This window comes from Takifugu flavidus, chromosome 10 (genome assembly GCF_003711565.1).
Source record: "Takifugu flavidus isolate HTHZ2018 chromosome 10, ASM371156v2, whole genome shotgun sequence".
NCBI classification, from domain to species: domain Eukaryota; kingdom Metazoa; phylum Chordata; class Actinopteri; order Tetraodontiformes; family Tetraodontidae; genus Takifugu; species Takifugu flavidus.
Window position 1 is genome coordinate 105,317 of NC_079529.1, and position 27,811 is coordinate 133,127.

A 27,811-nucleotide genomic window follows, 5' to 3' on the forward strand; every position below is an offset into this window, starting at 1 on the left:
TTTGATGGACTCGCCATTATCGTGACCTCATCAACATTAAACAGCTTCTGCTCACAAACATGACAGTTCGTATTTAAGCAAATGAAACGACAGTAATAGGAGTTCCTGTCATTTATTCTAATTATTTTCATTGTACAGTCAATCAGATCAGTTGATGCAAGTTGTTTTATAAAGTTATCGAATGATTAATGAAAAAAGCTCAACTTAAGTCAACGATCCAATTCTTATACAAACTGATGAACATTCAAGTGGCACAAGGCAATTCATTATAAAATAATAACATTAAAAAGTACATTTCAGTACAATCAGAAGCATCACCAGCTCCTCTGACTTGTCTAATTTTTCTTTAAAGTATATACTTATATATTTTTATATGCCAATTTTCTATTAGTAAAATGTCTAAAAGTAAAATGGTACAAATGCAAAATGTGTAGCAAAAATTTAAAAATAAAAAAATAAAATACAGGGTTAAATGTCACCTCTTTAACTAAAAAATAACTGAACTAACATAGCGGAGTGAAACGAACACAAATGATGCCTGTTTTGGCAAAGGCAGCTCTTCCTACACTATAGTACCAGAATAAGAGAACACATTAAACATTTAAACACATTAAAAGCTTCCTCTTTGAAAAAGCTTATTATCACTAATTCTGTAGTTCCAGTTACTATCATAGACAGACAAATTATCACACTTAGGGGGTCGTCTAATTATTAGGTTAACATCTTAGTTCAGGTCATCTACAGGTATCGCCGCCTCCATAAGCCGTTTACTGACCTACTGACCTCCGACCCCGCTGACCCACTCAAATCGTCTCTACCGACAGCTTATTTTTATTAATATAATGTATCTCTATGTTCTACCTGTTCTCTCCTGTACCTGTCCTCCCCCCCCCTCTCTCTACCCAGCCCCCCCCATCAGCAGGAGGGTCCCCTACATGAGCCTGGTCCTGCTCCAGGTTTCTTCCTGTTAAAGGGGAGTTTTTCCTGCCACTGTTGCTTGTTGGGGGTCAGGCCCTGGGGTTCTGGAGAGGGTCTAGAGACAATTCTGATTGTAAAACGCTATATAAATAAAGATTGAGATTGAATCTGTGCAAATCATGATTACAACTAATGGAGTTCAAGCAAGTATTTACATCCACATGACTGAATAGAAGATTTAGATCTGTTGAAGTTCACTCTGATGATACAGGAAACGTATGAAACGTGTAAACAGGTCAAAGTCAAACATGCCCTTTTGAATAGTCACTGTAATGATCAGGTTTATAATTAACCTCTGCTAAAGTGCTTTCACTAAATCAACTCAAGCCCTTGTTTGTTCTCAGCATTCCCACAGCATTCCCACAGCATTCCCACAGGGCTCCCTTCCCACAGGTGTGCAGCAGCACTTCTGCTTTACACGCACAAGTTGCAACTTACTGAGCTAATATTTCTCACCCCTGAGCTGATAATTGCGCTACAGTTCCAGTTCAGTTGAGCTTCCTACTTTGCATCTGCTGCATGTGGACGTCGTAGGTTGGAGGCTCGGATGGAAGAGGAGGACAATTATTCGCTCTGATCTGAGCATACTGCGTTTCTTTCTGTAACTCCAGCTGGGGGGTCGCGGCATCTTTGTTTTGTGACCAAACAATATTTGAATACGTCAGCTCCTAAAAGCAAAGCAAAGGGAGGAGTTGTGTTGGAGTTATAAACTTTAGGGTGCTAATGATGTAATCATCTAATCAGGAGCCGGGTACCTTTACTGTGCTCATAGAAGCAACACATGCAAACAGCTTTTCCCTGTTATCTACACCTCTGTGGCAACTGCTGCTCAACTGTCAGGGCCCAATCAAACCCAGCATAAGAGCACTGTAACCGTAGCATTGTGGAGGGAATATTTGCAACTGTCATTAAATCTAATCACTCTTTGTAAAAACAAAGATGGGATTTAGAGCAGAACAGGAAGGCGTGCGTCAAACCAGATTTCATTGAACTTAAACCAGAACTCATTTTACCTGACTTCCCGAGTACGCTGCATTGTCTTGATATTCTCTTTCTGTAACACAACAGAGGACAAGGGTTAGAATAAATAAATAATAATAATATATAGAACACAGCAACCATCATTTGTGTAGGTTATTGAACGCACTGGTTTACCTGTTGTTGCACCACTCTTGCCTTCAGGTTTTTTATGGAATTGTCTGCCAAGGAAAATAAGAAGTTCACAGCATTTCAATTGGACATTTGACAAGCAGAAAATAAAAGCTGGTATATGTGGGATCATCTGGAAACAGCACTCAAAACATGTGGTTACCCAAACTGGGCCTTCACAAAGACAGAGAGAAACAAACGCCACAGCATTTCTATCCCCTACCTGTCTGGAGTTTCAGAAAAATTCAGGAGAATCCTCCAGCAACACAACATTCCAGTGTAGTCCAACACACACAAAAACTAGTACACCCAAAGGACAGGACACCAAGACAAAAACAAAGCAATGTTGTCTATGCTGTAAAGTACCAGAGGGAATTCAGGGTACTGTACATTGGTTAAACTAAACAGCCCCTCCATAAACGAGGCCCAACGCAGACGTACCACCTCTTCAGGTCAGGAGTCAGCAGTACACCTGCACCTATAGGAAAGTGGACACCCCTTTGAGGACAGTCAAGTACGGGTACTGGCCAGAGAAGATCACTGGTTTGAGAGGGGTGTCAAGGAGCCATCCATGTTAAAATGGAAAAACCATCCTTAAACAGAGGTGGTGGGTGAAGGCACTTCCTGTCACATACAACGCAGTTCTCGGCTATGTCCACCAGCAATCCAAAAGTTCACACTGTTTCATGAGACCTGGTGATTCACCACCATGTGACCTAGCAGACAAAGGGGAAGCACCCGAACCAAAACTAGCTGAACGAACCCTGCCAACAGCATGACCCTGGCAACGACCCTGCCAAAAACCCTACCAACGACCCTGCCAATGACCCTGCCAACAACCCTACCAATGACCCTATCAATGACCCTACCAATGACCCTATCAATGACCCTACCAATGACAAAATGACCCTGCCAAAGACCCTGACAACAACCCTGTCAATGACCCAACCAATGGCCCTGCTGATGACCCTGACAACGACCCTACCAATGACCCTGCTGATGACCCTGACAACGACCCTACCAATGAGTCACAGCCCCTTTGCCCCCCCTTGCCCTCATGGACTCCCCCATCACCATCGCGGACTCCTTCCGCTTCCTGGGCACCACATCATCACCCGGGACCTTAAGTGGGAGCCAACCATCAGCTCCCTCATCAAGAAGGCCCAGCAAAGGATGTTCTTCCTACGGCAGCTGAGGAAGCTCAAACTGCCTCCCAGGATGTTGGCGCAGTTTTATACGGCCATCATGGAGTCCATCCTCTCCTCCTCCATCCTCACCTCCTCCATCCTCACCTCCTCATCCTCCTCCCCTCCTCCGTCCTCCCCTCCTCCGTCCTCACCTCCTCCGTCCTCACCTCCTCCATCCTCACCTCCTCCATCCTCCCCTCCTCCGTCCTCAACCTCCTCCGTCCTCCACCTCCTCCGTCCTCACTCCTCCATCCTCACCTCCTCCATCCTCCCCTCCTCCATCCTCACCTCCTCCATCCTCCCCTCCTCATCCTCCCCTCCTCCATCCTCCCCTCCTCCGTCCTCACCTCCTCCGTCCTCCCCTCTCCGTCCTCCCCTCCTCCATCCTCACCTCGTCCATCCATCCTCCCCTCCTCCATCCTCCCCCCTCCTCGTCCTCACCACCCCGTCCGTCCTCCCCTCCTCCGTCCTCCCCTCCTCCGTCCTCCCCTCCTCCGTCCTCCCCTCCTCCATCCTCCCTTCCTCATCCTCCCCTCCTCCATCCTCACCTCTCGTCCATCCTCCCCTCCTCCATCCTCCCCTCCTCCATCCTCACCTCCTCTCCCATCCTCCCCTCCTCCCGCCTCCCCTCCCCATCCTCCCCTCCTCCATCCTCCCCTCCTCCATCATGGTGGTATGCTGGTGCCACCATCAGTGACAGACTGAGGCTGAGAAGGTGATGGGCTGCAGGCTTCCATCCATCCAGGACCTGTATATGTCCAGGACCCGGAGGTGTGCAGGTCGGATCACGGCCGACCCTTCCCACCCTGGTCACGGACTGTTTTCCCCCCTCCCCTCAGGCAGGAGACTACGGTCCATTCGGACCAGAACCTCCCGCTACATGAACAGCTTCTTCCCCTCTGCCATCAGGCTGCTGAACACCAAGTGACTCATCACCTAAGCACCATGTACAGCAGCCAGTCGGACTCATAAACAATACATTACTCCTGCATGGACCTGCACTATTTCTTACCACTTACCTCTTACCACTTACTATTTATGTATATACTGTATATATGTCTTATTTTATTTTATTTATCTTATTCTAGTGTGGTCTTCTTTATGTTGAATGTCGCAGCGTCACACCATGACAAATTCCTAGTTTGTGTAATACTGTGTATTACATGAACAATGGCAATAAATCTGCTTCTGATTCTGATTCTGACCCTCCCAATAACCCTGCCAACGACCCTTAACAAGTCCAGTCGACGCAGAGATCTTACTTCGGATGACTATGACCTGGATGATTGAGAAGCTGCAGTGGCAAAAGCCTGGATACCATAAAGCAGTCTGTTCCTATCTGATACCAGTTCTGGAACATTCTGAACAGCTTCTTCCTCTTCTGTATTGGTTGAAATGTGCACTGTGTTTCCTCATAGGTGCACAGATTTAACTGATTTAAACTGCACATCATCTAACATGTAGTAAACTTCCAACCCCCCACCGCCCCCTCGCTGGATTACCAAATGCGGATGTATTGAATTTGTTGCTTCCTTTTATTGTTTCTCCAAACATTTGTAGCTTTTTCGAAATGATCTGATTTGTTTCACACTTACGTTCTGTAATAAAAGCACCCTCCAATGGCCGCTCCCACAAGGACGACACAGCTCACACTTATTGCTGCGATGCAGCCGCCAGAACAAGCAGGACCAGAATCCGCTAAGATGGAAAGGAGAAAAATTGATAGATGTGTGATGTTCTGCAGCACATGATGACCTCAGCTTGTCTTGAGTCTTTCCTCAACGTCTGAAGTCAGACGTAAATATCCTGCCGTACATTAACGAGAGAAACGTTGTATATTCGCTCTGTGGGACAATAGTTGGTTACTGTCTGTTTCTGCAGCTGCGTTAACTGTGGATTTCCTAATATTTTCATTCACTCTTACCCAGAATATTTAAAGCTAGGATCTGCGACATGTCGTATCTCAGAGTTTTGTTATTGAAGGCTTGGCAGCTGTAGTTTCCGCTCTGATTTTCCTGCACGTTATTGAGCTCGAGGTGTGGTCCAGTCTCAGACAGCCGGACTTCATTCCTGAACCAGTTCACAAGTGCCGGAGGCATTGAGATGGTCGAGCAGTTCAGGGTGATGTTCGACCCAGCTTCGTAATATTCATTTGTGGGCTGCACAAAGGTATTTTCTGGACCATCTAAACATAGATAATAAATATAATAATAATGAATATGTCCTGCCACGGTGCTCCAAATCAAGTGATTCTCTTGTGTGTCAACACAGACAGTAAAACTGCAGTTGGTTCACTCACAGTTGATGGTCAGGTCGACCGGATCGCTGGTGCCGCTACTGACGGGGTTGGACACGCGGCACCTGAAGGGTCCCTGGTCGTAGCGGGTCACGTTCCTGATGACCAGGGTGGATCCTCCATCAGTGGTGTGGACTCTGTCACTGGCTGTGACCCCAGAGCTGCTGTTGAGCCAGAGGAAGGAGAGGGAGGAACCGGAGGAGGAGCAGGACAGCCGGACCGAGCTGTTGGACTCCACCAGGTCTCCATCCGGGTTCGACACCACGACGCCTGAGACTGGAACTATTGGTTAGAAAAACATCACATTTGTGAATAAAAATATGACAACATAACAACTGAAGCCTTAATGACAACAGTCATTTTAAGCTTCAATGGTAATAACAATGTTTTTTATATTTGGAATTCAGAAATGTGATTTATAGTTCATTCTAATCAAATTCGCTCAGTAAATGCATCATTTTCCCACTTGAGCAACGTTTTACTCCAAATGTCCTCAAACAATGTTTTTTGCTCCTCATTTCTCCTAAGAACAGAGTTTGACCCAACACGCTCAGCGTTTACTCACCGTAAACGTTCAGTGTTGTGGCTCCTTCCCGAGCAGATTGTTGTCTCGGTACGATAATCACACTGTACTGACCACTGTCATTAACAGTCAGGTTTCTGAGCTCCAGAGATGCAGTATCCATGGAGATATTGACCTTGCCTTCATACCCTGGTGTGGTGTTGATCACCTCGTTAAAAAAGATGATTGTTGTGCCATTAAATTTCCAATCGATTATACTGAATGGTGCTTCTTGGGGAGTTACGGTTGTAGAAAAGGTGACAGACATTCCCACAGAAGCGTTCAGAGAATCATGTGGCAGCACACCTTCTCCTTTAATTAGACCTGAAAAACATAATGAGAATGAACTACACAAGACAAACGCTAAGGCTGCCGAGCATTAAAACCGTTCTTTTAGTTTCACTAATTCCTTGGTTCAACCTACAAATGAATTCACATATCTTACCTGTAAAAGCCACAGGGATGATACAAAATAAAGCTATCTCCATGGATTTTTTACCTACATGAAGGTAAACAGCAGAAAGTGCCATGGTTACAGAGGGAGCTGACAGGGAGAGCCGGCTGTAAAGAGCCCACTAAAACAGAGATCATCAAACATTACCTGAGTTACTCATTACCTCCTGGAGCAACAGCAGAAACCAGGTGGACCCAACAGACTGGAGCTGCCTGCTGTCACCTTCCTGTTGTTAGTGGCAGATTAAAAGTTAGTTCCTATTTGGCACAGAAGGGCTGAGTGTTTTTACTCAGTACCGGCTGCATCTGCCCTCCACCATCTATTTAGTATGCCTGTTTCACGTGGGAGATACCATAACTTTTAAATTCTTTACATGTAGCAAGTTGAAACATACCTCAGGTTAAAGAAAGGCGGTCAGGGTTGATTAATAGGAATAATTTAAGTGCAATTCGGTTTAATTAAGTAAGATGTCTCTCAATCTTCATGTCTATGCTGCCCTCTGGTGGTAGTTCTAAGTAGCAACAAAGGTAGTTTTCTCTGTCAACTGGACTGGACCCAGTCCTGACCAGTTGACAGAGAAAACTACCTTGGATACAATGACCTGGATGACTGAGAATTTACACAGACTTCTAGGTAGCAACATTCATGATCCTTTGGCTCAAGCGTTTTACTAAAATATGTTAACTAAGGAAAATTAATTGGTGAACATAATTTGCTGTTTGTTAACATTCTTAAGCTAGTTGGATGATTTTAATTGTATGGTACGCGTTTCAGTTCCTCATTTCATTTACACTCACATAATAAATAAGCAGCTGCACAATTTTTGGTTTTTTTAAAGGCACTTTTAGCCTCAATAAAGGATTAAACCCATTTAGTAAACATTTGTTAGTGATACTGTGATCAATGTGAGACAGCCTCAAACCATTTACTGATTTTAGCTCATGAGACATGAAGGTTTTTCTCTGTTGCACCTCCAACGTTGGAGGTGTCGTTGTGAAGTTGTAGCAAACACAAATTCCCTGATAACTGAGAAACCTCTGATCGCATCATTTACCTTTTCTTTTTTCATTAGTCACAAACAAGGCTCCAAGCAGAAGCTGCTGCTCAGTCTGTGAAATATACACCGACACCTAAAATGAATATGCATGCTGTTAATAATTAAACACGCCTTCATGTCATATTTCATTTAGCGCAGATCTACTCGGACATACTTGCGAGACAACAGGAGGCCTGTTAGAAGAGCTGCATCCCATCATGAAACACACATTTCTGAGGGCAGCGCTGCTCTTCATCCACGCATCAGGTAGAAGATTTAAGATTAGTGCGTTTTCACTGCAGCCAGGTCATGAAATGTTGACAGATTGTGCATTTTTCCGCAGGTTTTTGCAGTGCAGCTGGTATAATCACTGATGAGGATGTTAGGGGGGTAAAGGGGGAGTCTGTTACCTTCGCCACGTCTCTAGAACCCAGCGCGGAATCATTCCTGGCCCTGACATGGAGCTTCAACAGGACCACCAACATCATAACCTCCACCAGCACTGATGTGGTGGGCAAAGGCTACGAGAGCAGGATCGCCCTGAACAAACAGACGGGGTCACTGCTGCTCAGTAATCTGACTGAAGAGGACAGCGGAGAATATGAATTAATAATCTTCCCGTACGGAGGACAGCAGCTCCAAGGCTCAGCTACACTTAAGGTGTTGAGTAAGTAACATCTACAAAACTAAGAATAATAATAATGCTCTTGCTCCCGTTCATAACTGTGTTAATGCCTGAGTGTGATGTCAGAGGGTTGGTTTTTAACTTAATGGAACATTTTCATGTTTTGTGTCCAGCTCTTGTGTCCAAGCCCAGTGTGTCCTGTCCCGATCCAGTCCTAATAGAAGGCCAGTCTGTGAAGCTCACCTGTGATGCGGACAGCTTTGTGTCCAGAGTGTGGACAAAAGATGGCAAAGCCGTGGTGTCTGGAGACAGGTTCAGCTTCCACGACGGCAACAGAGTGTTGTCCATCAGTCCTCTGGACCGCAGAGACTCGGGAGAGTTCACCTGCTCCGTCAGCAACGATTTAAGCTCCGAGTCAGACAAATGCAACCTGCACATCTATTGTTAGTGCGCCCGTCTGCCGCTACACTCTTTAATATGGGACATTTAACCACATCAGCCTCTGCTTCTCCTTTAAGATGGACCTGACACCGCCACTGTCCTCCAGCTGCCCGCCAAGGCAGAGTTGGAAGAGCGAGTCAGGCTCATCTGTTCTGCAGACTCCCTGCCCGAAGCAACATTCTACTGGACCTTCAAGTCCACAACAATACGCAGTCACGTCTAACACATTGATGAGCTGGAAGAGGAACACCTGGGGAGGTACACCTGCACCGCCAGAAATGCTGTCACGGGCCGGGAAGCCTTGGTGTCCCACAGGCTGCGTGGTAGATGAGCTCCCTTTCTCCATCCCAGCTGGTAATTAAAGATTAGTGCAGGAAAGACAGAATAATTGTTCTTTTCTTCTGATCCAGACTCGTCGGCTTCCATCAGTGCTTCTATGGCCATGTTGGTTTGCACGCTCCTCACCTTGCTGGGAGTCAGATGGGGCTAAATACTAAATACTAGAATAGCCAGGCGCATTTTAAAATCATTAACGCATGTGTCATCTTTACGAAAAATAAAACTACCGGTATATAATGAAATCACAAAGCATTTGTTTTTGTGTCCATCATTTCTTAAATATTTTGCTTTAATTAACAAGGTTCATTGGGACCAGGTACCGCTGACACCTGTGTGACCTGCTGTTCAAAGAGAGGAGAAATGAAGTCTGATATCCTATCAAGCAGATAAAGTTTAATAAAACACACTATCAGGAGCTGGTTGTGTTAATGAACAACATAATGGGCCTCACATTTAATTAGATCTCCCCACTGCAGATGCAGGACAGACGCTCTTAAGGTTTCAAGGTTTAGACACAAAGGTTTGAAGGCGCGAAGCACCACAAGTCCGGTCCAGCAGAGAATCGGGTCAATAATCCAAGCAGTCGTAATAAAACAGAAGAACAGAACACGAGGAGGAGACGGGTGAAGGGAAGAAGCCAACAGACGAGCATATCCCAGAATGCACCTGGTGAACCAGGCGGAGGTCGGCCCATTTAGAGTCTCTAAGCAACCAAATGTTCATGTTCTTGGGCCACGTCGACTCATGGAGAACAGGGAACCTGCACAAAACCGCAGGAAAAAGGGTTAACTAACCCTAACCCTAACCCTAACCCTGACCTTGACCCTAACCCTAACCCTAACCCTAACTAACCCTAACCCTAACCTTAACTAACCCTAACTAACCCTAACCCTAACTAACCCTAACCCTAACCTAACCCTAACCCTAACTAACCCTAACCCTGACCTAACCTAACCCTAACCCTAACTAACCCTAACCCTAACCTAACCTAACCCTAACCTAATCCTAACCCTAACCCTAACTAACCCTAACCTAACCCTAACCCTAACCCTAACTAACCCTAACTTAATTGAACCTAACCCTAACCTAACTTAATCTAACCTAACCCTAACCTAACCCCAACTAACCCTAACCTAACCCTAACCCTAACGACTGTGATCCACCTGTTGCCCTGCAGCTCCCTTTTCTGGAAAGTATTGATCATTAATGAAATCAGACCATAAATCCATTAAAATGCTTCGATAGATGGGATCTAATAAAATCCTCACCAAGTTTGTGGCTGCTAACGAGCCACTGGGCCGTCATCGTTGTTCAGAAGTGAAGCAGCAGCCGAGTGAAAAATGACTTCAGTAAAAGTCAAACCCGCCCCCAGATAAATCAGGTTAAATGAACTTTAATTAAGACTGGATGGACATAAAAGCAGATTAAATGATACTTTTATATGTTCTTGAAAAGGTAAAACAAGTGAAAAATCAATCATCCATAAATCAAAAGATTTCTGTGTTAATGAAAAATAAACACATTTAAAGATGCACTTGTGTTAAAGTTGTAATTAAAGAAAAAGAAGCGATAGATTTTCCTTTCCTGAAGGTCACCTGGAGGTCAGAACATGTTAAATATCAAACATAAGTCATGAATTCCAGTTCGTCTCTTCACCCTCCAGAACCAACCTTTGCTTTGATCCTGTCTTTATGACATAATTCAGTGTGTTGACGCTCTTATCGGATGGTGGCGGCCATAAACGCTCGCTCCACGGGGCCGCGTGGCTCCACTTCTGTCTTCAGTCACACAGGCCATTACAAACGTCTTATCAAGTTTGTTTAGATGATAAATGTGAATGATAAGAGTATCAGGCCGTGCACGTGATAAGGCAGCTGATGCTGATACTGAGCCTCATGAAGTAAACTTAAATTCCTCTCGTTTATACTGATCTGCTGCTACAGGCAGGATCACCCTGCTCAGATCCACCGGATCTCTGGAGCTCAGAAATCTGATGTTTGGTGACGGCGGAAAATACACAGTCACGATTATACCAGATGGAGCCGCAGCGCTGACAGGAAGCTGCGTACTGAGCGTCCACGGTGAGCTGACGTGCAACTTAATGCCATAAAAGTCGCTTCGTTAATGAGGCCTCACGTTGAAGGTGAAGCCCTCGGCACCACTGACGCCTGGGTGCTTCAGAAATATCTGTGGGGATGCTAGAATCTGCACAGCAGCTTTAATACATGAGGGGCCGTGCTGAACCCTCGTCCTGACCTACTGAGGTGACCTTGGGACACACCGGAGATTTACCCCATCGTTGGGCATCGTTGGACTCTTTCAGTTCCAGCATGAATTTCAGGCCTCGTCGACAGTTGAAGCGATAAAACAGCACAGACAGAAGATTCACCGTCTCCCTTGTTAGTTTATGTGTACCAGGTCATATCACAAGTATATGGAATCCTAACAGCCTCTTCTTAACATCGTTATCAGCTCAATAAAAGCTGATAAACAGGGAGCCATTAACAATTAACAGTGGGTTTTTGAAATCGATAAATCGATAACTATTCTGTTGCTCTCTGTCTTTGTGACACCCGCTTGTTTGTGGTCCAATCACTACATTTCTGTGATACAGTTCATTGTTCCAACCTCCAGCAGCTCTGAGGTCACAGCCAGTGACAGAGTCCACACCACTGATGGAGGATCCACCCTGGTCATCAGGAACGTGACCCGCTACGACCAGGGACCCTTCAGGTGCCGCGTGTCCAACCCCGTCAGTACCGGCACCAGCGGTCCGGTCGACCTGACCATCAACTGTGAGCTACGCTGACATCAGCTTTATTTCAAGGTCTTTTACTTTTCCTCTTATTGGTGTCGTCTAATTGCAGATGGACCTGAGAAAGTGAATCTGACGTCTCCTTTGCAAGGATACTACGCGGAAGGGTCAGAGGTCGTCCTTACCTGCTCCGCCAGCTCCAGACCTGCCGCCTCGTTCCACTGGTTTCACAATGGAGCCGTGCATCCTGGAACTGGAGCAGAACTCAGGCTGATGGACATTCAGATGAATCAGAGTGGAAACTACAGCTGTCAGGCCTTCAACAACAGAACTCTGAGATACGAAGCGTCTCAGAGTGCAGCCGTAAATGTTCTGGGTAGGTTGGGAAGGAAGTGGTGACACAAAATAGGACCGCTCCAGTCTAGGCCTGTTCCCGGCTCCCTCCTCCTGCAGTAGTATCTGAAAGAAACTGTAGAATATCAGTCGATCGTCACCTGATCCTGACAGGGGGGAGATCACCACGGTCAGGGGGGAGATCACCACAGTCAGGGGGGAGATCACCACAGACAGGGGGGAGATCACCACGGACAGGGGGGAGATCACCACGGTCAGGGGGAGATCACCACGGTCAGGGGGGAGATCACCACGGTCAGGGGGGAGATCACCACAGTCAGGGGGGAGATCACCACGGTCAGGGGGGAGATCAGCACAGTCAGGGGGGAGATCACCACGGACAGGGGGGAGATCACCACGGTCAGGGGGAGATCACCACGGACAGGGGGGAGATCACCACGGTCAGGGGGAGATCACCACGGTCAGGGGGGAGATCACCACGGTAAATCTACTGCTTGATCTCCCGGCGTAACTTCTGCTGTCATTGGAGGCGCTAAAGAGGTGGAGGTGGCTCCAAAAGAAGAACGAGGGGGACGTGATTGAACCAAATCCTCCGAATGATGCGGATTTGCATCTCTTTTCATGGTCAACAGCACCAGTTTCTGGAGTGAAGGTGAACGTAAGCACAGATGTTTGGACCTCTCATCCATCCATCCATCATCCATCATCCATCCATCCATCCATCCATCCATCCATCCATCCATCCATCATCCATCCATCCATCCATCCATCATCCATCCACCACCACCACAACAGCCCTACAACATCCAGAACCTTAAGGAACTCCAGGTGGATCTCATCCACCACCGGGGCTTTGCCACCGAGGAGTTTTTTGACAACCTCGGCAACTTCAGCCCCGGAGATACGAGAGCCTGTCCCCAGGTCCCCAGGCCCCCAGGTCCCCAGGTCCCCAGGCCCCCAGGTCCCCAGGCCCTGCGGGTTAGTGGGATTGAGGAGGTCCTCGAAGTATTCCTTCACCGATCCACAACATCCCGAGTTGAGGTCAGGTCACCATCACCACTATACAGCGCTGACATTCCACTGCCCCCGCCCACCCCCCCCGACGCCGGATGGTGGTCCAGAACTGTCCGAAAGTCATTCTCCATGGCCTCACTGAGCTCTTCCCATGCCCGGGTCGTTGCCTCAGCAACCGCGCTCCGCTTGGCCCGCCCAAAAGGTTTCCTGCCTTTCGTTTGCATTGATCTCTTTGATCTCTCAGGTGTTGATTTGGTGGCACGCTCACACTTTTGTAAAGAATCTAAATTCTAGTAGAATGTGTGTGAGCTAACGTGTCTTTACTAAAGAGGATAAATGAGTGTGTACATTCTTAAATGAAAACACCTCATTAATGATTATTAGCTGTGTCAATCATCGTGTCATAAAAATAGTAGCTGAAATATGAATCAAGTGGAGTTTGTTGCTAACGAGCTGAACCGGTCCGTCCTGACCCAAAGCAGCTCCAGCTGGTAAAAGAGCAAAATTAGCTTTACGGGGAAAGATTTCACATTTTCATGAAACCTTTTATTGCTCAGATTCCAAATATCTGGATGTGAAATCACACTTGAAACAAACAAACAAACAAATATGTTTGTTTGAGGAAAAAAAATAAAGATGATTCTGTCAAGAAACATGTTAAAAATGAGTAAAGTGTAAAGATTTTGTGAGCCGCGAGTCAGTGGTTGCCTGAGATGTCAAATATTAACAACTCGTAAATGCTTTAGAATGGGGGGGGGAGGGGGGGTCAGCATGGACGAGAGATCAAGATGCTAACAGTCAACATCCCATTTTAGCTTCTTTCCTGTTTCCCTGACCTCGTTCATGCAATGAAATGTGGCAAATGTTGAACAAGAGGGTTCGGCCGACTGAACCCGCCTGTTTTTACAGTAAGTCGCGTTAGAACCGCCGACCTTGTGTCAACGGCCCCTTTGGTTCCTCCATTAAACTGGTTTCAGACACGCGGCGTCGGCGCCTGTCTGCAGTCCGAACCTCACTCTTTCATTCCCGAGTCACAACATTTGCTCCCTGAAGCGGCCAAACTATGAAATGAGTTTCAGACGACGGCCGGGAGCTTCGGATCGTCACTTTTATCACAACTTTAGGAAACATCATGCTATGGAATTTCTGCTCCTCTCACACGACCTGGGAAACTGACGTCGAGCTTTCGCAACCATCGTGGGCGGTTTCCTTTTAGTGGTCCAGCGGACCGTGGCGCCGGCAGGTTGAGTGTTCCCTGGAGTCCTTTGATCCTCGCACCATCCCAGAGCGCTCCAGAAGAGGCGCCCATAAAACCGCCACGCTGTAAATGTGCGTCCACCTGTGGACGCTGGTGACGTGCGCTCCAAAGGCTCTTTTTTCCAAAGTTGCCTGTATCGGTGTTTTAAATGTGTCCAAACGGCCTCATCGCACGGCCAAACGAGCCCACGTGGATCCGATCACCTGTGCCATGAGGCCTAAACGAGCCCAGGTGATCAGATCCACGCCGGCATTCTTCAGCTGTGTACACAGTGGCAGCGCAAACATCCGCGGCCCCTCGTTACTGGGTGAGGCTGGAGCTTTACGCACGTGGGGGCCATAAAAGCGCCGAAGCGCCCGCTGCTCCCTGAGACCCCGTCACAGGTGAGATGATGCTCAGGACAGCTGCCGCCTGGATTCTGGCCTTGGCAGGTAAAGGAAACCACTCTAGAAAGCTTCTGTGTGGCTGCGGTCCCCACAGGAATGTCTAACTTTCCTCTGTAACCAGGCGTGTGTGCGGGCGAGGGCGTTCTGCCCACGGGGCCCCTGAGCGGAGCCTTGGGAGGCACCGTGAGGTTCACCTCCAGCCTCGCTCCCACACAGGTGTCCTTCCTGTCGGTCAGCTGGAGCTTCAAAGGCACCAACATCATCACGTCCACCAGCGTGAACGTCACCAACCCTGCCTACAGCAGCAGAATCACACTGGACCGGGCCACAGGCTCCCTGGAGCTCAGGAACCTGGTGCTGGCTGACAGCGGGGAGTATTCCATCACCATCATTCCGGACCGGGACCTGCAGAAGCACGGAGCCGTCAAGCTGGACGTGTACGGTGCGTCGATGTATAGATTCTGTTAAGGCTTATCATATATACTCATGCTGCTTGGCTTTTGTTACATGTGAACACACACACAGACACACACACACACACACACACACACACACACACAGACACACACACACACAGACACACACACACACACACAGGATGTTCGGAACGTGCACGAAACTCCTGCCGCTCTCCAAACCTGCTTTCACTTCTCCTGGTCGTTCAAGCGAAACACACATCAACAAAAGCTTCACACTTTCCTTCCTCCCTCTGTGTTTGTGCGGTTGCCACCGAATCGCCGCTCCAGCATCGATATCCGGCGCCGTCATCCGCGGCCCCGCGACCGTCCTGATCGAAGACCTGAGCTCCACCGACCTCCGCTGCGAGGCCTCGGGCTCCATCGTCAGCAGGGAGTGGCTGAAGGGGGGGCGGCTCCTGCGGGAGGACAACAGGACCACCTTCTCTGTGGGCAACGGGAGCGTGTCCATACGGCCCGTCCACAGGTCCAACCACGGCACCTACCAGTGCCGGTCAGCAACCCCGTCAGCGCCATGACGGCCGTCTACAATCTGACCGTCAACTGTGCGTAAAGTCGACCGAACTCGCAGACGTTCCTCACTCTGCCTGAGTTTGTTTCTGATCTCTCCTGCGAGCAGACGGGCCACATGACATGAGCATCCTGGGCCCAGCGGCAGCGGCGCCGGGCCAGCGGGTGGCGCTGCAGTGCAGGATGGACTCTGTGCCAGCAGCAAACGTCAGCTGGACCGTCAACAACAATGTGACGCAGGTCCATGACTCCGTCTACGTCATCGAGAGGATGGAGGCCGAGGACCTGGGGAACTACACCTGCACCGCCACAAACATGGTGACGATGAAGGAAAACGCCACCGTTTTTAACTTAAGAGGTGAAGAAGAGACAAAGCAAAATTTGTATCGTTTCCCTGAGCATTTAAAAATAATCATTCCTTGTTTTAAAAAATCCCATTGAAGCTTCCTGCACCGCCCTCACCTGGTCAGGTGGGGCACTACTGACCTGCACCCTGATGCTCAGAGGGCTCATGTGAACAGGTGATTCTTTTACATCAGTTATTACTGCTTTTACATCAGTTATTATTGCTTTTACATCAGTTTTACTGCTTTTACATCAGTTATTACTGCTTTTACATCAGGTATTACGTCTTTTACATCAGTTATTACTGCTTTTACATCAGTTATTATTGCTTTTACATCAGGTATTACTGCTTTTACATCAGTTATTACTGCTTTTACATCAGGTATTACGTCTTTTACATCAGTTATTACTGCTTTTACATCAGTTATTACTGCTTTTACATTAGTTATTACTGCTTTTACATCAGTTATTATTGCTTTTACATCAGGTATTACTGCTTTTACATCAGTTATTACTGCTTTTACATCAGGTATTACGTCTTTTACATCAGTTATTACTGCTTTTACATCAGTTATTACTGCTTTTACATCAGGTATTACTGCTTTTACATCAGTTATTACTCATGTTGGGGTTAAATTGTCTTCTTTGTCTTTGCTGTTTTCTTCATAATGCAGAACTCTGGCATCAAATGCTGAATGTTGGACGATCAAAAGCCTTTTGGACCATGTGACATTTTAAATAACAGGGGTGTCATCGCTAAACTGACCAGCTAAACCCACGTTAAATGGAAGATGAAGATATTTAACGCCGCCGCTCATACAGGAGTAATTTAAGATTAACATAATGTGTTCGCTAGAGTTGAAGACGACAGTAGAAACGCGGGACTTTGCAGTACAGAAAATTCCCAAAGTGCAAATTTATAGACAAAATAAAAGCATATGACATAGATGCTTTTATTTCGTAAATTAGGAGAATGAATCAAATTTGCTTGTTTGCATTTTAACTCATGCTCCATGTATGAAAAATGAAGGGGAAATAACATTGTTGTGACGTTCATGGTGACTTTTTTTCTTTTTTTAATTGAATTGTTGGTCAGTTGTGTGTTGACTTCCTGTCTCATGTGTCCCCATCCACACCTTTGTAATTCTTTGTAATTACACCTTTGTAATCCATGTAAAGTCAAGGCCAGAATCTGATAAAATCATGAACCTAAAGTTACTGTAATGACCAACAAGTGTGACAGCAGTGACATAAAGATGTGATGAATAAAGATTCTGTGAAGAAGAGACCTACTAAGCATCAAAGGTGTGTGTCCTGAAACTAGAACTTTCAGTTTCTAATCCATCACGTTTAAAATACTTTAAAAAAAATAAATACTTCGAACATCTCAAAGGTCACAAACACAGCTGTTTCACCACCATTTATTTTCACTTCTGCCTATGAAGAAGCCTCAAATAAGGCTGCAACATAAACCGCTGCACCGTCTTTCATCTCTTTGAAAGGCTAATTCCATTTCTGCTGCTGTCTGGAAATGTTGCAGGTCAAAGAGAATCCGGGTTTAAGAGACTTTAACTGGACTTCTGCTTTTCAAAGACGTCTCGCCTCTTATCCAAGAGGCTTTAGAACTGAAGATGCCTGGATAAGAGGCGAGACGTCTTTGAGTTATTACTCCTGCAGACCAGTGATTTATATGCAGACAACCAGCTGTGTTCAACCAAGTAGAACAGGCAAAGAGTAGCGTCTGTACCCTGATGGACCTGAGGATGCTTTAGATCAATTATGTCACCATTTGTAGATGCAGTTGGGCAGATAATGCAAGTGTTCCACTTCTGTGTCGTCACGCTGGTCTCACGGATGATGGATGAATGGATGGAGTATTTCGGTCATTCTCAACATGACCACCAGGGGTCGCGCTAGAGTCGACGCCGCAGGCTCCGACTCCGGAAGACCCATGGGAGAACGTTCTTCATTCCTCAGTCTTCATGCTTCATGCTTCATTCTGGAGCCAGAGACGCGGGCATAAGGGACACTTTGGGTAAAAAGTATTTAAAAGTATTTTATGATATTAATTATGCTTCTGACAGCATCTCCATTTTCTTTGGTAAGTTCATTATTTCAGTGCAAAACTGCTTCTTCAATTATGTTCTTAAGGTTTGTGTAAAATAAGTTTGTTTTAGACTCAAAAGTAATTCATGAAATCTTTTCTGTTGGTGGTCATAGTTTGCTTAAAATTCCCTAAAGCCCTAAAATTCTTTCTTATCTAGAAATCTTGTGGTGGGTGGGTGAATGTGGAAAATACCTTTATCTTGCATACATATCTGCACTATTGGCTGAATAAAGTGAAGTTATTGATGGGATTATATCAGGAACTTTCTTATGTGACTTTAATATGTTTACACTGATAACGTAAACAATGCAGCCTTTTTTGAATCCTTGGAAATCGTATCACAAGTTGCAAGTTTGGATTTTCTTGGGTTCTCTTCTCTTCGTCCCAGCTGCAGGTTTGTGTTGAGAGAACACGCAGACGACCGCTGATGTTGCTGAACTTGATGTACATCTCTTTACTCCCAGGTGACACAAAGATCCTTAAAATTATGCTCTAAAGAACTTTGTAGCTCTGTGCAAAATTTGAAAATTGTTCATCACTTTGGACCCTTTGAAGGTGATTTTGATGCCTACGTTTCTGGGCAGTTTCTCCGGCCCAGAGAATCGTGTCTCCGGCCGTGGTGACTGGATACCTCCGGCAAAACGTCTCCTTGCCATGCAAATTCATCCCGGGACCAACGAACGACCAAATCACCCAAGTTCAGTGGGGATTCAAAGAGAATGAATGGAATGAAACCATCATCCTCGTTTCTAATCAGGAGTTAGGAATCAAAATTCACGACACGTTCCTGAAGGACAAAGTGGCAATCAAAGAACAGGCTTTGATCATCAGCCACCTTGAAGAGCGAGACGCGGGCGCGTACACCTGCAAGATCTCTGCCTTTCCAGGCGGCTCGTTCGGAGCATCCATCCAGCTCCTCGTTGAAGGTGAGCAGCACCTTCAGCTCTCAGCTGTGACAGCTGATCGTGCGCCGGTGAGACGAATGTGCAAATAACGAGGCGATTGTGTCATGTTTCCTCAAGCAGAGCAGCTGCTGTTGTCATCGGCCGAGGTTTCCGCTATTGTCATTGCTGTCTTGTTACTGTTGCTCATGGCAACCGTTGTGTACTTCATGTTCTTCAGAAGGTGTGTGATGATCATATTAATGTTCAGAATCACTTATTTAGATACAGGTTTTATCATATACACATCATATATATAATATATAAATATGCATGAGAGCCTTTTCTGCTAGTTTGGTTTTCAGTCTTAAGAAATAGTTACATCAGTTTACTTCTTTTCCCTCGACGAGCTGCCTGGGTTCCATGTTGGTCTTTTTGGTGGGTTTGATCAGATCCCCTGGTTATGGTGGTTATAGGGTTAGGGTTAGGGTTGGGTTAGGGTTAGGGTTGGGTTAGGGTTGGGTTAGGGTTGGGTTAGGGTTAGGGTCAGGTTAGGGTTAGGGTTAGGGTTAGGGTTGGGTTAGGGTTAGGGTTAGGGTTGGGTTAGGGTTAGGGTTAGGGTTGGGTTAGGGTTAGGGTTGGGTTAGGGTTAGGGTTGGGTTAGGGTTAGGTTAGGGTTAGGGTTGGGTTAGGGTTAGGGTTAGGGTTAGGTTGGGTTAGGGTTAGGGTTGGGTAGGGTTAGGGTTGGGTTAGGGTAGGGTTAGGGTTAGGGTTGGGTTAGGGTTAGGTTGGGTTAGGGTTGGGTTAGGGTTGGGTTAGGGTTAGGGTTGGGTTAGGGTTAGGGTTAGGTTGGGTTAGGGTTAGGGTTAGGGTTAGGGTTGGGTTAGGGTTAGGGTTAGGGTTAGGGTTAGGGTTAGGTTAGGGTTGGGTTAGGGTTAGGGTTAAGGTTGGGTTAGGGTTAGGGTTAGGGTTAGGGTTAGGGTTAGGCCATATCCTGGATAGGGTTCACTAAATAACGATTAAAATAGGGTAAAACGAAAACATCAGAATCTGAATATGTGTTTGCAGACAGAGGAACTGACACTTAAATAATAATAGAAAGTGTGAAACCAACCTAGAAAGAACAGCTATTTCTATCCAACTTCAGTCCAACACTGTTGTCACTCTGCTCAGGCTTGAGTCTTCAGCCAGGTGCTGCCTCCATGTCGGTGAGAAGAACAACATTTCCTCTTTTTTCCGCTTTAAAAATGTTGATATTTGGCTGAGTGCTTCAGTCACCTGAGCTAAAGTTGATCGGTGTTTCAGATACACGTGGACCAGCAGCAGTTTCCCCTCCGGACCTGGTTTATTCTGACATCAAGATCAAACGGTCTGCAGATGCTCCATCGTCCTCCAGTCACAAATGTGCCGACACGGCAGCTTCCGAGGACGTCACATACGCCGAGGTTTTGGTTTTGCAGCAGCAATCCAACTCTAATAAACCTATTCCAGAATAAAGAATATCCTCTTGTGACTGGGCTAATAACCTGGAGCGTGCTCATGTGTTCATGTGGTCCAAAGAAGCTGAGGCAGCAATGTGATCTGGACAATTAGCAGGACTCAAATCAATAAACACCTCTGGTGAAACGAAGCTCCAGTTGCAGCCTTTATGTTGGGCTATGATTGGGGATTACTGCGCGTCCTGAAGGCAGCACGCTGGCCTCTGCCTCAATTGATTGTAATCTTGCAGCAGTGGAAAAATAAGTGTCAGAGGTTTAAATCCTTAAAGCTTCTGAGGTGAAGAACCATGTTCAGCGGCGTCGCTAAAATCCCACAAAAGCGGAGCAGAGAGCGAGGTGAATGTTATTATGCTGTCATCAGGGAAGGAAGCGAACAAGGTGACCCATACGATTCCATGCTTGTTGTCACGGAAACGCTCGCTTGGCGTTTGTGCAGCACCGACACGGAGACACTGAAATCACAAATCCACCCTTCCTTCCATCATCTCCCTTCCTTTAAGGCTACACACTAATTCAACATATGGAGGTCTGAGCTGGGGCTGGATGGAAGGCCGACCTTCATGCTGTGAGGTGACCACAGTGGCGGGCGGAGGGCGGCGGCGGCGGCGCCGCACCTGTCAAACTGTGGCGCAGGAGTCCAGCCCAGGGACGGCAGGGAGCATCCCTGAAAAACTGTCTAGCAGAAATGGAGCTTTTGAGGTGATTTGTGAGGTGGTTTAGGAGCTTCGTTTCTCCACATCCGTACACAGAACGACTGCCTCATTTCTAACGGGCTCGGGTTTGCTTATTTTAAAATTAAGGTCCATCTTGATTACAATCACTGGAATGCCTGAGATATTTCCTTCCTGTGGCTCTTTTATCAGCAGCCAAAGAAGTTGGATTAAAACACGGAATATAATCTTGGCTTCAGAGCAGAACTTGATGGTCTAATAAAGTCTAATGACATCAGAAATGTGTTTGTCACGGATGAAGAGTTGTGGGAGCGCCGTCCTGGCCGGAAACGGCCGTTTCCGGGCGGATCGCCGCTCCCTCCCAGCAGGAAATATGGAGCCTTGGAACAGTCACGGCGCTCCGTTTGCAGGCTCCTTTTCCTCTTGCATCACATTATTGCCCCATTTTTTCACATCTGTATTTCTCTCCATCGTCTCACGTTTTAATGTGCGACGCATCATTTTGTTTTACAGTGTATCAAGTAACTTAATGACCTTAAGAAAAGAGAAGGAGTGTGTAAGTGAAGGTGTGTGTTTGAAGTTGGTGACAAAGTAAAACTATTCAAAATAACACACTTCTTACTGTCAGAACCGTGTTGAGTCAGAGTTCTGGCTTTTTTTACCAGACTCGAGTCTGAGCAGCGAATGTTCCCTAAAATCTTTTACAGCTGCCAAACACCTGCTGCACTCGTGTCAACACGAGACATGTTTAATAAATCGGATTCATTCAAGTTCTCATCTGGCACCAACCGGGCCGCACTTCCTCACAAGTGTCACATTACACCTTATTCTTCAAATGTCTTTATATAAAATCCAACAAAAGCAGCAGCTTAACATGTGATTCAGTGCAAGTTCACCCCAACAGACCCTTTTAATCATTTAAGTCTCTTTTTAAACGGAGAATTAATGCTCAGTTTACAGACTCCAAGGAACCAGGGGAACCAGAGGAACCAGGGGAACCAGAGAATCCAGGGGAACCAGAGAATCCAGGGGAACCAAGGGAACCAGAGGAACCAGGGGAACCAGGGGAACCAGGGGAACCAGAGAATCCAGGGGAACCAGAGGAACTAGGGGAACCAGAGGAACCAGGGGAACCAGGGGAACCAGAGGATCCAGAAGAACCAGGGGAACCAGGGGAACCAGAGGAACCAGGGGAACCAGAGGAACCAGGGGAACCAGGGGAACCAGAGGAACCAGAGGAACTAGGGGAACCAGAGGAACCAGGGGAACCAGAGGAACCAGAGGAACTAGGGGAACCAGAGGAACCAGGGGAACCAGAGGAACTAGGGGAACCAGAGGAACCAGGGGAACCAGAGGAACTAGGGGAACCAGAGGATCCAGAGGAACCAGGGGAACCAGAGGAACCAGGGGAACCAGAGGAACCAGGGGAACCAGGGGAACCAGAGGAACCAGGGGAACCAGAGAATCCAGAGGAACCAGGAGAACCAGAGGAACCAGGGGAACCAGAGAATCCAGAGGAACCAGGGGAACCAGAGAATCCAGAGGAACCAGGGGAACCAGAGGAATGGGTCAATGCATTAAATCTGCTACAAATCTATCAAATGATACTTCAAATGAAAATGTTGAAGTTCCCACATAGCCAGACAGCCATGGAGGAGGGAGGAGAGGGAGGAGAGAGAGGGAGGAGAGAGGGAGGGAGGAGGGAGAGGACGGAGGAGAGGGAGGAGAGAGGAGGAGAGGAGGGAGAGAGGAGGGAGAGAGGGAGAGGGAGGGAGGGAGGAGAGAGGGAGAGAGGGAGGAGGGAGGGAGGAGAGGAGGGAGGGAGGAGGGAGGGAGGAGGGAGGAGAGAGGGAGGAGGAGGGAGAGGAGGGAGAGAGGGAGGGAGGGAGGAGAGAGGGAGGGAGAGGGAGGGAGAGGGAGGAGGGAGAGGGAGAGAGAGGGAGGGAGGGAGGAGGGAGGGAGGAGAGAGGGAGAGAGGGAGAGAGGGAGAGAGGGAGGAGGGAGGAGAGGAGAGAGGGAGGGAGGGAGGGAGGAGAGAGAGAGGGAGAAGAGGGAGAGAGGGAGGGAGAGGGAGGAGAGAGGGAGGGAGGGAGGGAGGAGAGAGGGAGGAGAGAGAGAGGGAGAGGAGCAAGGGAGGGAGGAGAGAGAGAGGGAGAGGAGGGAGGGAGGGAGGAGGGAGGAGAGGGGGGCAAGAAAGGGGGGAGAGGAGAGGGAGAGAGAGGGAGGAGGGGGGGAGAGGGAGGAGGGAGAGGAGGGAGGAAAGAGGGGGGGGGGAGCAAGAGAGAGGGGGAGGGGAGGGGACCAAGAAACAAGAAACAGGTTTTTGCAAGACATTCTGGATATTTTTTATTCCAAAAGTTGTTTTTTTCTGTCAGTTTGAACAACAGGGCATCTCTGAGCACCATCACCTCCACCTGCCTCCTCCAGCCTCACCAGCGATCACGCTACAGAACATTCTGCTCTTCAGTAGGAATAATAACAAGTTTAATCATAATATTCATCAGGTTCAATACTCCATTGAGCACTAGTATAGAAATATGAAAAAAGAACAAAGAAAAGAACATAAAAGGTAACATGAAGGTTTGTTTTGTGGATCCACCATCCAACACCCTGTTTTGTGACCCCCCCCCCCCCCCCACCCCTCTTCTATTTAGGGGTTGAAGGTGTGTGGACGCTCCAAGAACTGGTAAACAGACATAGAAGAGACCCTGCAGACGCTTCTGTCCCGTGGCGGTGACACTTTGCAGGGTTTGGCTCCTGGCGCGTCGCCATGGTGATGAAAACTGTAGGAAAAGACATCAAAAGCTCCTCCGGCTTCATTTGGTGACCCCAGAAACGTCCACGACAGCGCTACGATTCAAACAGCTCTGACACTGCTGAATGTGAAGGGAGGAATCGTCGTGTGGTGGCGAGCTGGCACCTGCTCACATCAGATGTGAGACAATTATGGTCTGTCCTGGAAATGAGGAAACTGACATTTTAAACTGAACCAGCTTTTCAGAATAACCTTTGTTGGTGGGTTAGATGACAGGAAAGGGTTGTTTTTTCAGGAACTATTAGAACTAACTCCAATAACTGCCAGTCCCAGTCTCCCTCTACTGGTTAGTGCCCAACAGCCTGTGGTCAAAAGGAGGAAATGCAGGAAGAGGAACTGACAGGTCCGATGTGTGGACCTCTGGAGAAAATGGAGAACTCGCACTTGCTGGTTAGCCCGCCCTCGCCCGCCCTCGCCGCGGTGGCGTGTGGCTGCAGCATTACTCCGCATCACCGTAATCACACTTCATTTAAGAGTCAAGTAAACAGAACTCCTTCCTCCTGCCTAGCAGCTCGTCCTCTGGGATGGTTGCCGTAGAAACGTTTGCTGTGTTCATGTAAACAGGAAGTGACATAAATCTGCGTGTTTTTTTTATGCGTTTCTGAAATCAGTGGAGAAAAAGAACAAAACGACAGAACTGGGACCAGCCACATCCTCCCTTCACCCACAGTTACTCCATATAAAAATCGGGAGTAATATTCAGCAAAGCTGCTGCAAATTTCAATTTATTAATGAATTAATCCATCAAGTAAAATATCGATTCCAAAAATGAGAGAAACAGGCAGATTTTCCCTTCTTCTCTGTGCAGCCTCGTTACTCCAGATTTGAAGGGACCTGAGGACGGCAGCAGGGCTGGAACTGCCACTCACGCGTCTTATTTAAACCTATTTATCAGCATGTTTTCGCAGGTTCAACACCTCCCTCAGCGAGTCCCCCAACCACAAGGGTAGTAATTAGCCGATCAAAAGATTGAGACAGTATTGACGAGGCTGTGCTGAGTCTATCACTCTGGCAGGCGCCTCAACTGCGCTCAGCCAAATCTGTCTGTTAAAATGGAAGACGGGAGGAAGCCGCAGCTCCAGCCTGCTGGCACATTAACAAGCCCCTTAAAAGATGCCTGGAATTAACAGATCAGGGCAGATCTAATAATGGAACCAGTTCAGTGAGGGATTTCTCATTCAAATTCAGCAGTATCATTTTCTCTCTCATCCCAGATCTGTCTCTTCCGCTTGTCTCTATCTCCCGTCCCCGTCTCGGCCTCATCTGTTCTCTCTGTCTCTTCCAGTCGTGTGAATAGAGGTGAGAAAGGAGGAAAAGCTGGGCGAGCTTTAGCCTGGATAACAAGGGGCATTAATTTCACATTTCTAAGCTCTCACTCATCTCGTGGCTCTCTGGCTAGGAAATGTTTGAGGAAAGGCTGCTGTTGCTGTGGATCTCTCTCTCTCTCTCTCTCTCTCTCTCTCTCTCTCTTCTCTCTCTCTCTCTCTCTCTCTCTCTCTCTCTCTTGGTGTCAACACACACTTAACACAAAATAAAAGGCAGACTAACAACTTCCTGCTACTGTTTGCATTATCTTGGTTTTTCCCTGATTCCACCCCAACATCAGCTGTCACCTGCAGGGAGGGACACAAAACTCTGAACAAGCGATTATCCACAGTCAAGGTTCTCAGTGTGTTAAAGTCCACCATAATGTCACATGTAGTCTGTATTTAATAATACCCACCATGATCAATAGTAACAAAACAAGAAAGACAACAAAAGAAATAAGGAACCGACAGGAAATAATTATCTCAACGTCTTTAAGATCCTTATTTTAAAACACATACTTTGTCCTCCCACACTGAGGAAGGGTGCAGAAGTTTACTTCCAGGGACAGGGAAGGAAAACTGCCCCCTCTGGCCAGGTGGTGAAACGGGAGCGAGGAACGAGGCCCAGCAGAACCGCTCTTCAGGTCTGCTCAGGTTGGTCCAAACTGGAGCCGTTTCCTCTGAGTTTGAACCGTGGGCTCCTCACCTGTTCTCAGCTGAAAAACAGGATCCAAGTTCCCGTCATTCCAGCACGTTTTATCTCTCTTTTAGTTAAAGAAAGTCACAGCTATAAACAAGTTTGCCCCCCCCCCCCCCCCGATCTTCTGTTTCATTCCTGGCTGCCCAGTAGGTCTGTTTTGTTGTTGCTCTGTGGTGGTGGGATGGATCGGGAAGTATGAGGCGGAGGGCTGTGGTGCTTCCGCCTCGGGCTGGGCCCCCCTCCGCCCTCACTGTCTGTGTTGGATGAAGATGGTGGTGGAGGTGGGGGGAGCCTGGGCAGGGGGGCCGAGGATGGCGGAATTCTGGTTGTAGTTGATCCTATACTGCTGGCTGGTTTCAGGTTCTGGATCCTCCGACACTCCTGGCAGATCCTCACGTGGGTGCAGCTGCGGCTGGGAAGCATCACGGGGGTCGGAGCTGGTGGAGGAGGGGTGGTGTTGGCCCCCAGGGAATCATCTAGGATCCGCTGCGGCCCAGGGCCCAGATCTGAACCCCCTGTTCCTCCAACTCCACACGTCAGGGGGCCAGATCCACTGTAGAGCTTTCCATTGCTGAGGCGCATCTCCCGCACCAGACGCAGCGGCCGCGGGGCCCCCAGAGCGATGCGAGGGGGGTGGCGCAGGGCTCCAGAGCCACTGAGGGGACGGCGTCGACGTATACGGGAGCTCTTCTTACAGGAGACGGCGTTTCGGAACTCTGTGATCATCTCCTGACAGACAGATGCCTAAAGGACAGAGGGGAGGAGGAAGGAAAGAGGGAGGACAGAAGGGAAGGAGGCAGACCCAAAGGAGGCAGGCAGCAAAACAAGACAGTGGTACATAAACAGGAGAGCGGAAAAAACCAAGGAATTTGAACAAAAAAAGGCAACAGAGGAGGACGGTTAAGGAAAAGCACAGAGATGCATGGAAGATGGAAGAAAGAGGAGGGCACAGAATGGTTGGAAAGGAGAAGGAAAAGGAGATGGGAGAGGACGAGGAGACGGACAGACACAGGAGAATATCCAAGGAGCAGAGAGAGTTATTACAATCCCAACACACAAAACACCAAATGCTGTTTAGTTCATGGGCACCTCAGTATGGAACTATGCACAAATGAGCAGGCAGCACAGCCCTGCACAGACACAGCAGCACACTCACACACGCAGAGCAGCTGCGCACATCTGCACACACAATAGCGACCCTCAATTGGACCATTCTAGCACGGCCACTACAGGTTGCACGCAGGACGACGGAGAAAATGCAAGATGGTCAGACAAAAGGACATTGTTGGTGTATTTATAATCAAAGTCAAGTGCTCACACAGACAGAAACAGGACTCATTCTCAGAGAGCAGACACTGATGAGAGGACGCGTGAGTGTTGGACAGAGACAGAGAGAGGAGGCACACGGCACGACAGATGAGGAGAGATCCCAGAATGGAAACGAAGAATACCAGCGTACATGTGAGGCATGTAAAAGAAGATATATCGTGACGTTTAATGCCAGGGAATAAGATCACGCTCCTTTTTAATGCAAGCAAATATTGCCATTTCTCAATATTGCTTCTACGGACCATCAAATTTAGCTCACAAACACTTAATGCATTTCTATTAGACACCAAACAATAAAAAAGGGCACAGAGATTTTAAAAAAACACCAATAAAACAG

At 47.5% G+C, this 27,811-nt stretch overlaps 6 protein-coding genes across 18 annotated transcripts in view; 4 read left to right on the plus strand and 2 right to left on the minus strand.

The window, feature by feature from the left end:
* Positions 1–929: 929 nt before the first annotated feature.
* On the minus strand, positions 930–6,873 carry LOC130532979 (carcinoembryonic antigen-related cell adhesion molecule 6-like). Of its 2 annotated transcripts, XM_057046057.1 has the most exons (9): positions 6,774–6,873; positions 6,618–6,671; positions 6,176–6,496; positions 5,614–5,892; positions 5,239–5,499; positions 4,910–5,012; positions 2,134–2,177; positions 1,992–2,032; positions 930–1,646 (listed from the first exon to the last, which is right to left on the minus strand). In XM_057046057.1, exons 1-9 carry the CDS (start codon positions 6,784–6,786, stop codon positions 1,467–1,469), a joined length of 1,296 nt encoding a protein of 431 aa, XP_056902037.1. In that variant the 5' UTR covers positions 6,787–6,873; the 3' UTR covers positions 930–1,466. The 2 variants fall into 2 exon arrangements, with proteins under 2 accessions (XP_056902037.1, XP_056902036.1); XM_057046056.1 differs by lacking the exon at positions 6,774–6,873 and having other exon boundaries at positions 6,618–6,752.
* LOC130533024 (carcinoembryonic antigen-related cell adhesion molecule 1-like) lies at positions 5,773–9,317 on the plus strand. The gene is made up of 5 exons (XM_057046144.1): positions 5,773–5,898; positions 7,817–7,929; positions 8,006–8,329; positions 8,461–8,730; positions 8,806–9,317. The coding sequence occupies exons 2-5, from the start codon at positions 7,881–7,883 to the stop codon at positions 8,949–8,951; spliced, it is 789 nt and encodes a 262-aa protein (XP_056902124.1). The 5' UTR covers positions 5,773–5,898; positions 7,817–7,880; the 3' UTR covers positions 8,952–9,317.
* A 410-nt stretch (positions 9,318–9,727) lies between these two features.
* LOC130532403 (carcinoembryonic antigen-related cell adhesion molecule 1-like) lies at positions 9,728–12,336 on the plus strand. The gene is made up of 3 exons (XM_057045057.1): positions 9,728–9,751; positions 11,682–11,862; positions 11,935–12,336. The coding sequence occupies exons 1-3, from the start codon at positions 9,728–9,730 to the stop codon at positions 12,219–12,221; spliced, it is 492 nt and encodes a 163-aa protein (XP_056901037.1). The 3' UTR covers positions 12,222–12,336.
* Positions 12,337–14,740: 2,404 nt separating this feature from the next.
* On the plus strand, positions 14,741–15,863 carry LOC130532404 (carcinoembryonic antigen-related cell adhesion molecule 21-like). The gene is given in 4 exon segments (XM_057045059.1): positions 14,741–14,879; positions 14,956–15,276; positions 15,581–15,799; positions 15,802–15,863. Coding segments are annotated over 4 exon segments (645 nt in total). The 5' UTR covers positions 14,741–14,836.
* Positions 15,864–15,930: 67 nt separating this feature from the next.
* On the plus strand, positions 15,931–20,783 carry LOC130533023 (nectin-4-like). Of its 7 annotated transcripts, none has more exons than XR_008952460.1 (8): positions 15,931–16,178; positions 16,264–16,341; positions 16,840–18,266; positions 18,661–18,736; positions 18,828–19,198; positions 19,298–19,397; positions 20,327–20,361; positions 20,459–20,783. XR_008952460.1 is itself a non-coding variant. In XM_057046139.1 (6 exons), the coding sequence occupies exons 1-6, from the start codon at positions 18,225–18,227 to the stop codon at positions 20,647–20,649; spliced, it is 789 nt and encodes a 262-aa protein (XP_056902119.1). In that variant the 5' UTR covers positions 18,052–18,224; the 3' UTR covers positions 20,650–20,783. The 7 variants fall into 7 exon arrangements, 4 of the variants coding, with proteins under 4 accessions (XP_056902121.1, XP_056902119.1, XP_056902122.1 ...); XR_008952461.1 differs by having other exon boundaries at positions 16,840–18,200; XR_008952459.1 differs by having other exon boundaries at positions 16,840–18,736.
* A 2,860-nt stretch (positions 20,784–23,643) lies between these two features.
* The window catches only part of grik5 (glutamate receptor, ionotropic, kainate 5), a 66,836-nt gene continuing 62,668 nt past the window's right edge, over positions 23,644–27,811 (minus strand). For 4 of the 6 annotated variants that reach the window (XM_057045852.1, XM_057045849.1, XM_057045851.1 and 1 more), the window contains 2 exons: positions 25,654–26,889; positions 23,644–25,606 (listed from right to left, as the gene is read on the minus strand). In XM_057045852.1, the coding sequence (XP_056901832.1) occupies positions 26,275–26,889 (615 nt within the window). In that variant the 3' untranslated portion in view covers positions 23,644–25,606; positions 25,654–26,274. Of the gene's footprint in view, positions 25,607–25,653; positions 26,890–27,463; positions 27,501–27,811 lie in introns of those variants that run through there. The other 2 variants (XM_057045853.1, XM_057045855.1) reach the window with 2 other exon arrangements.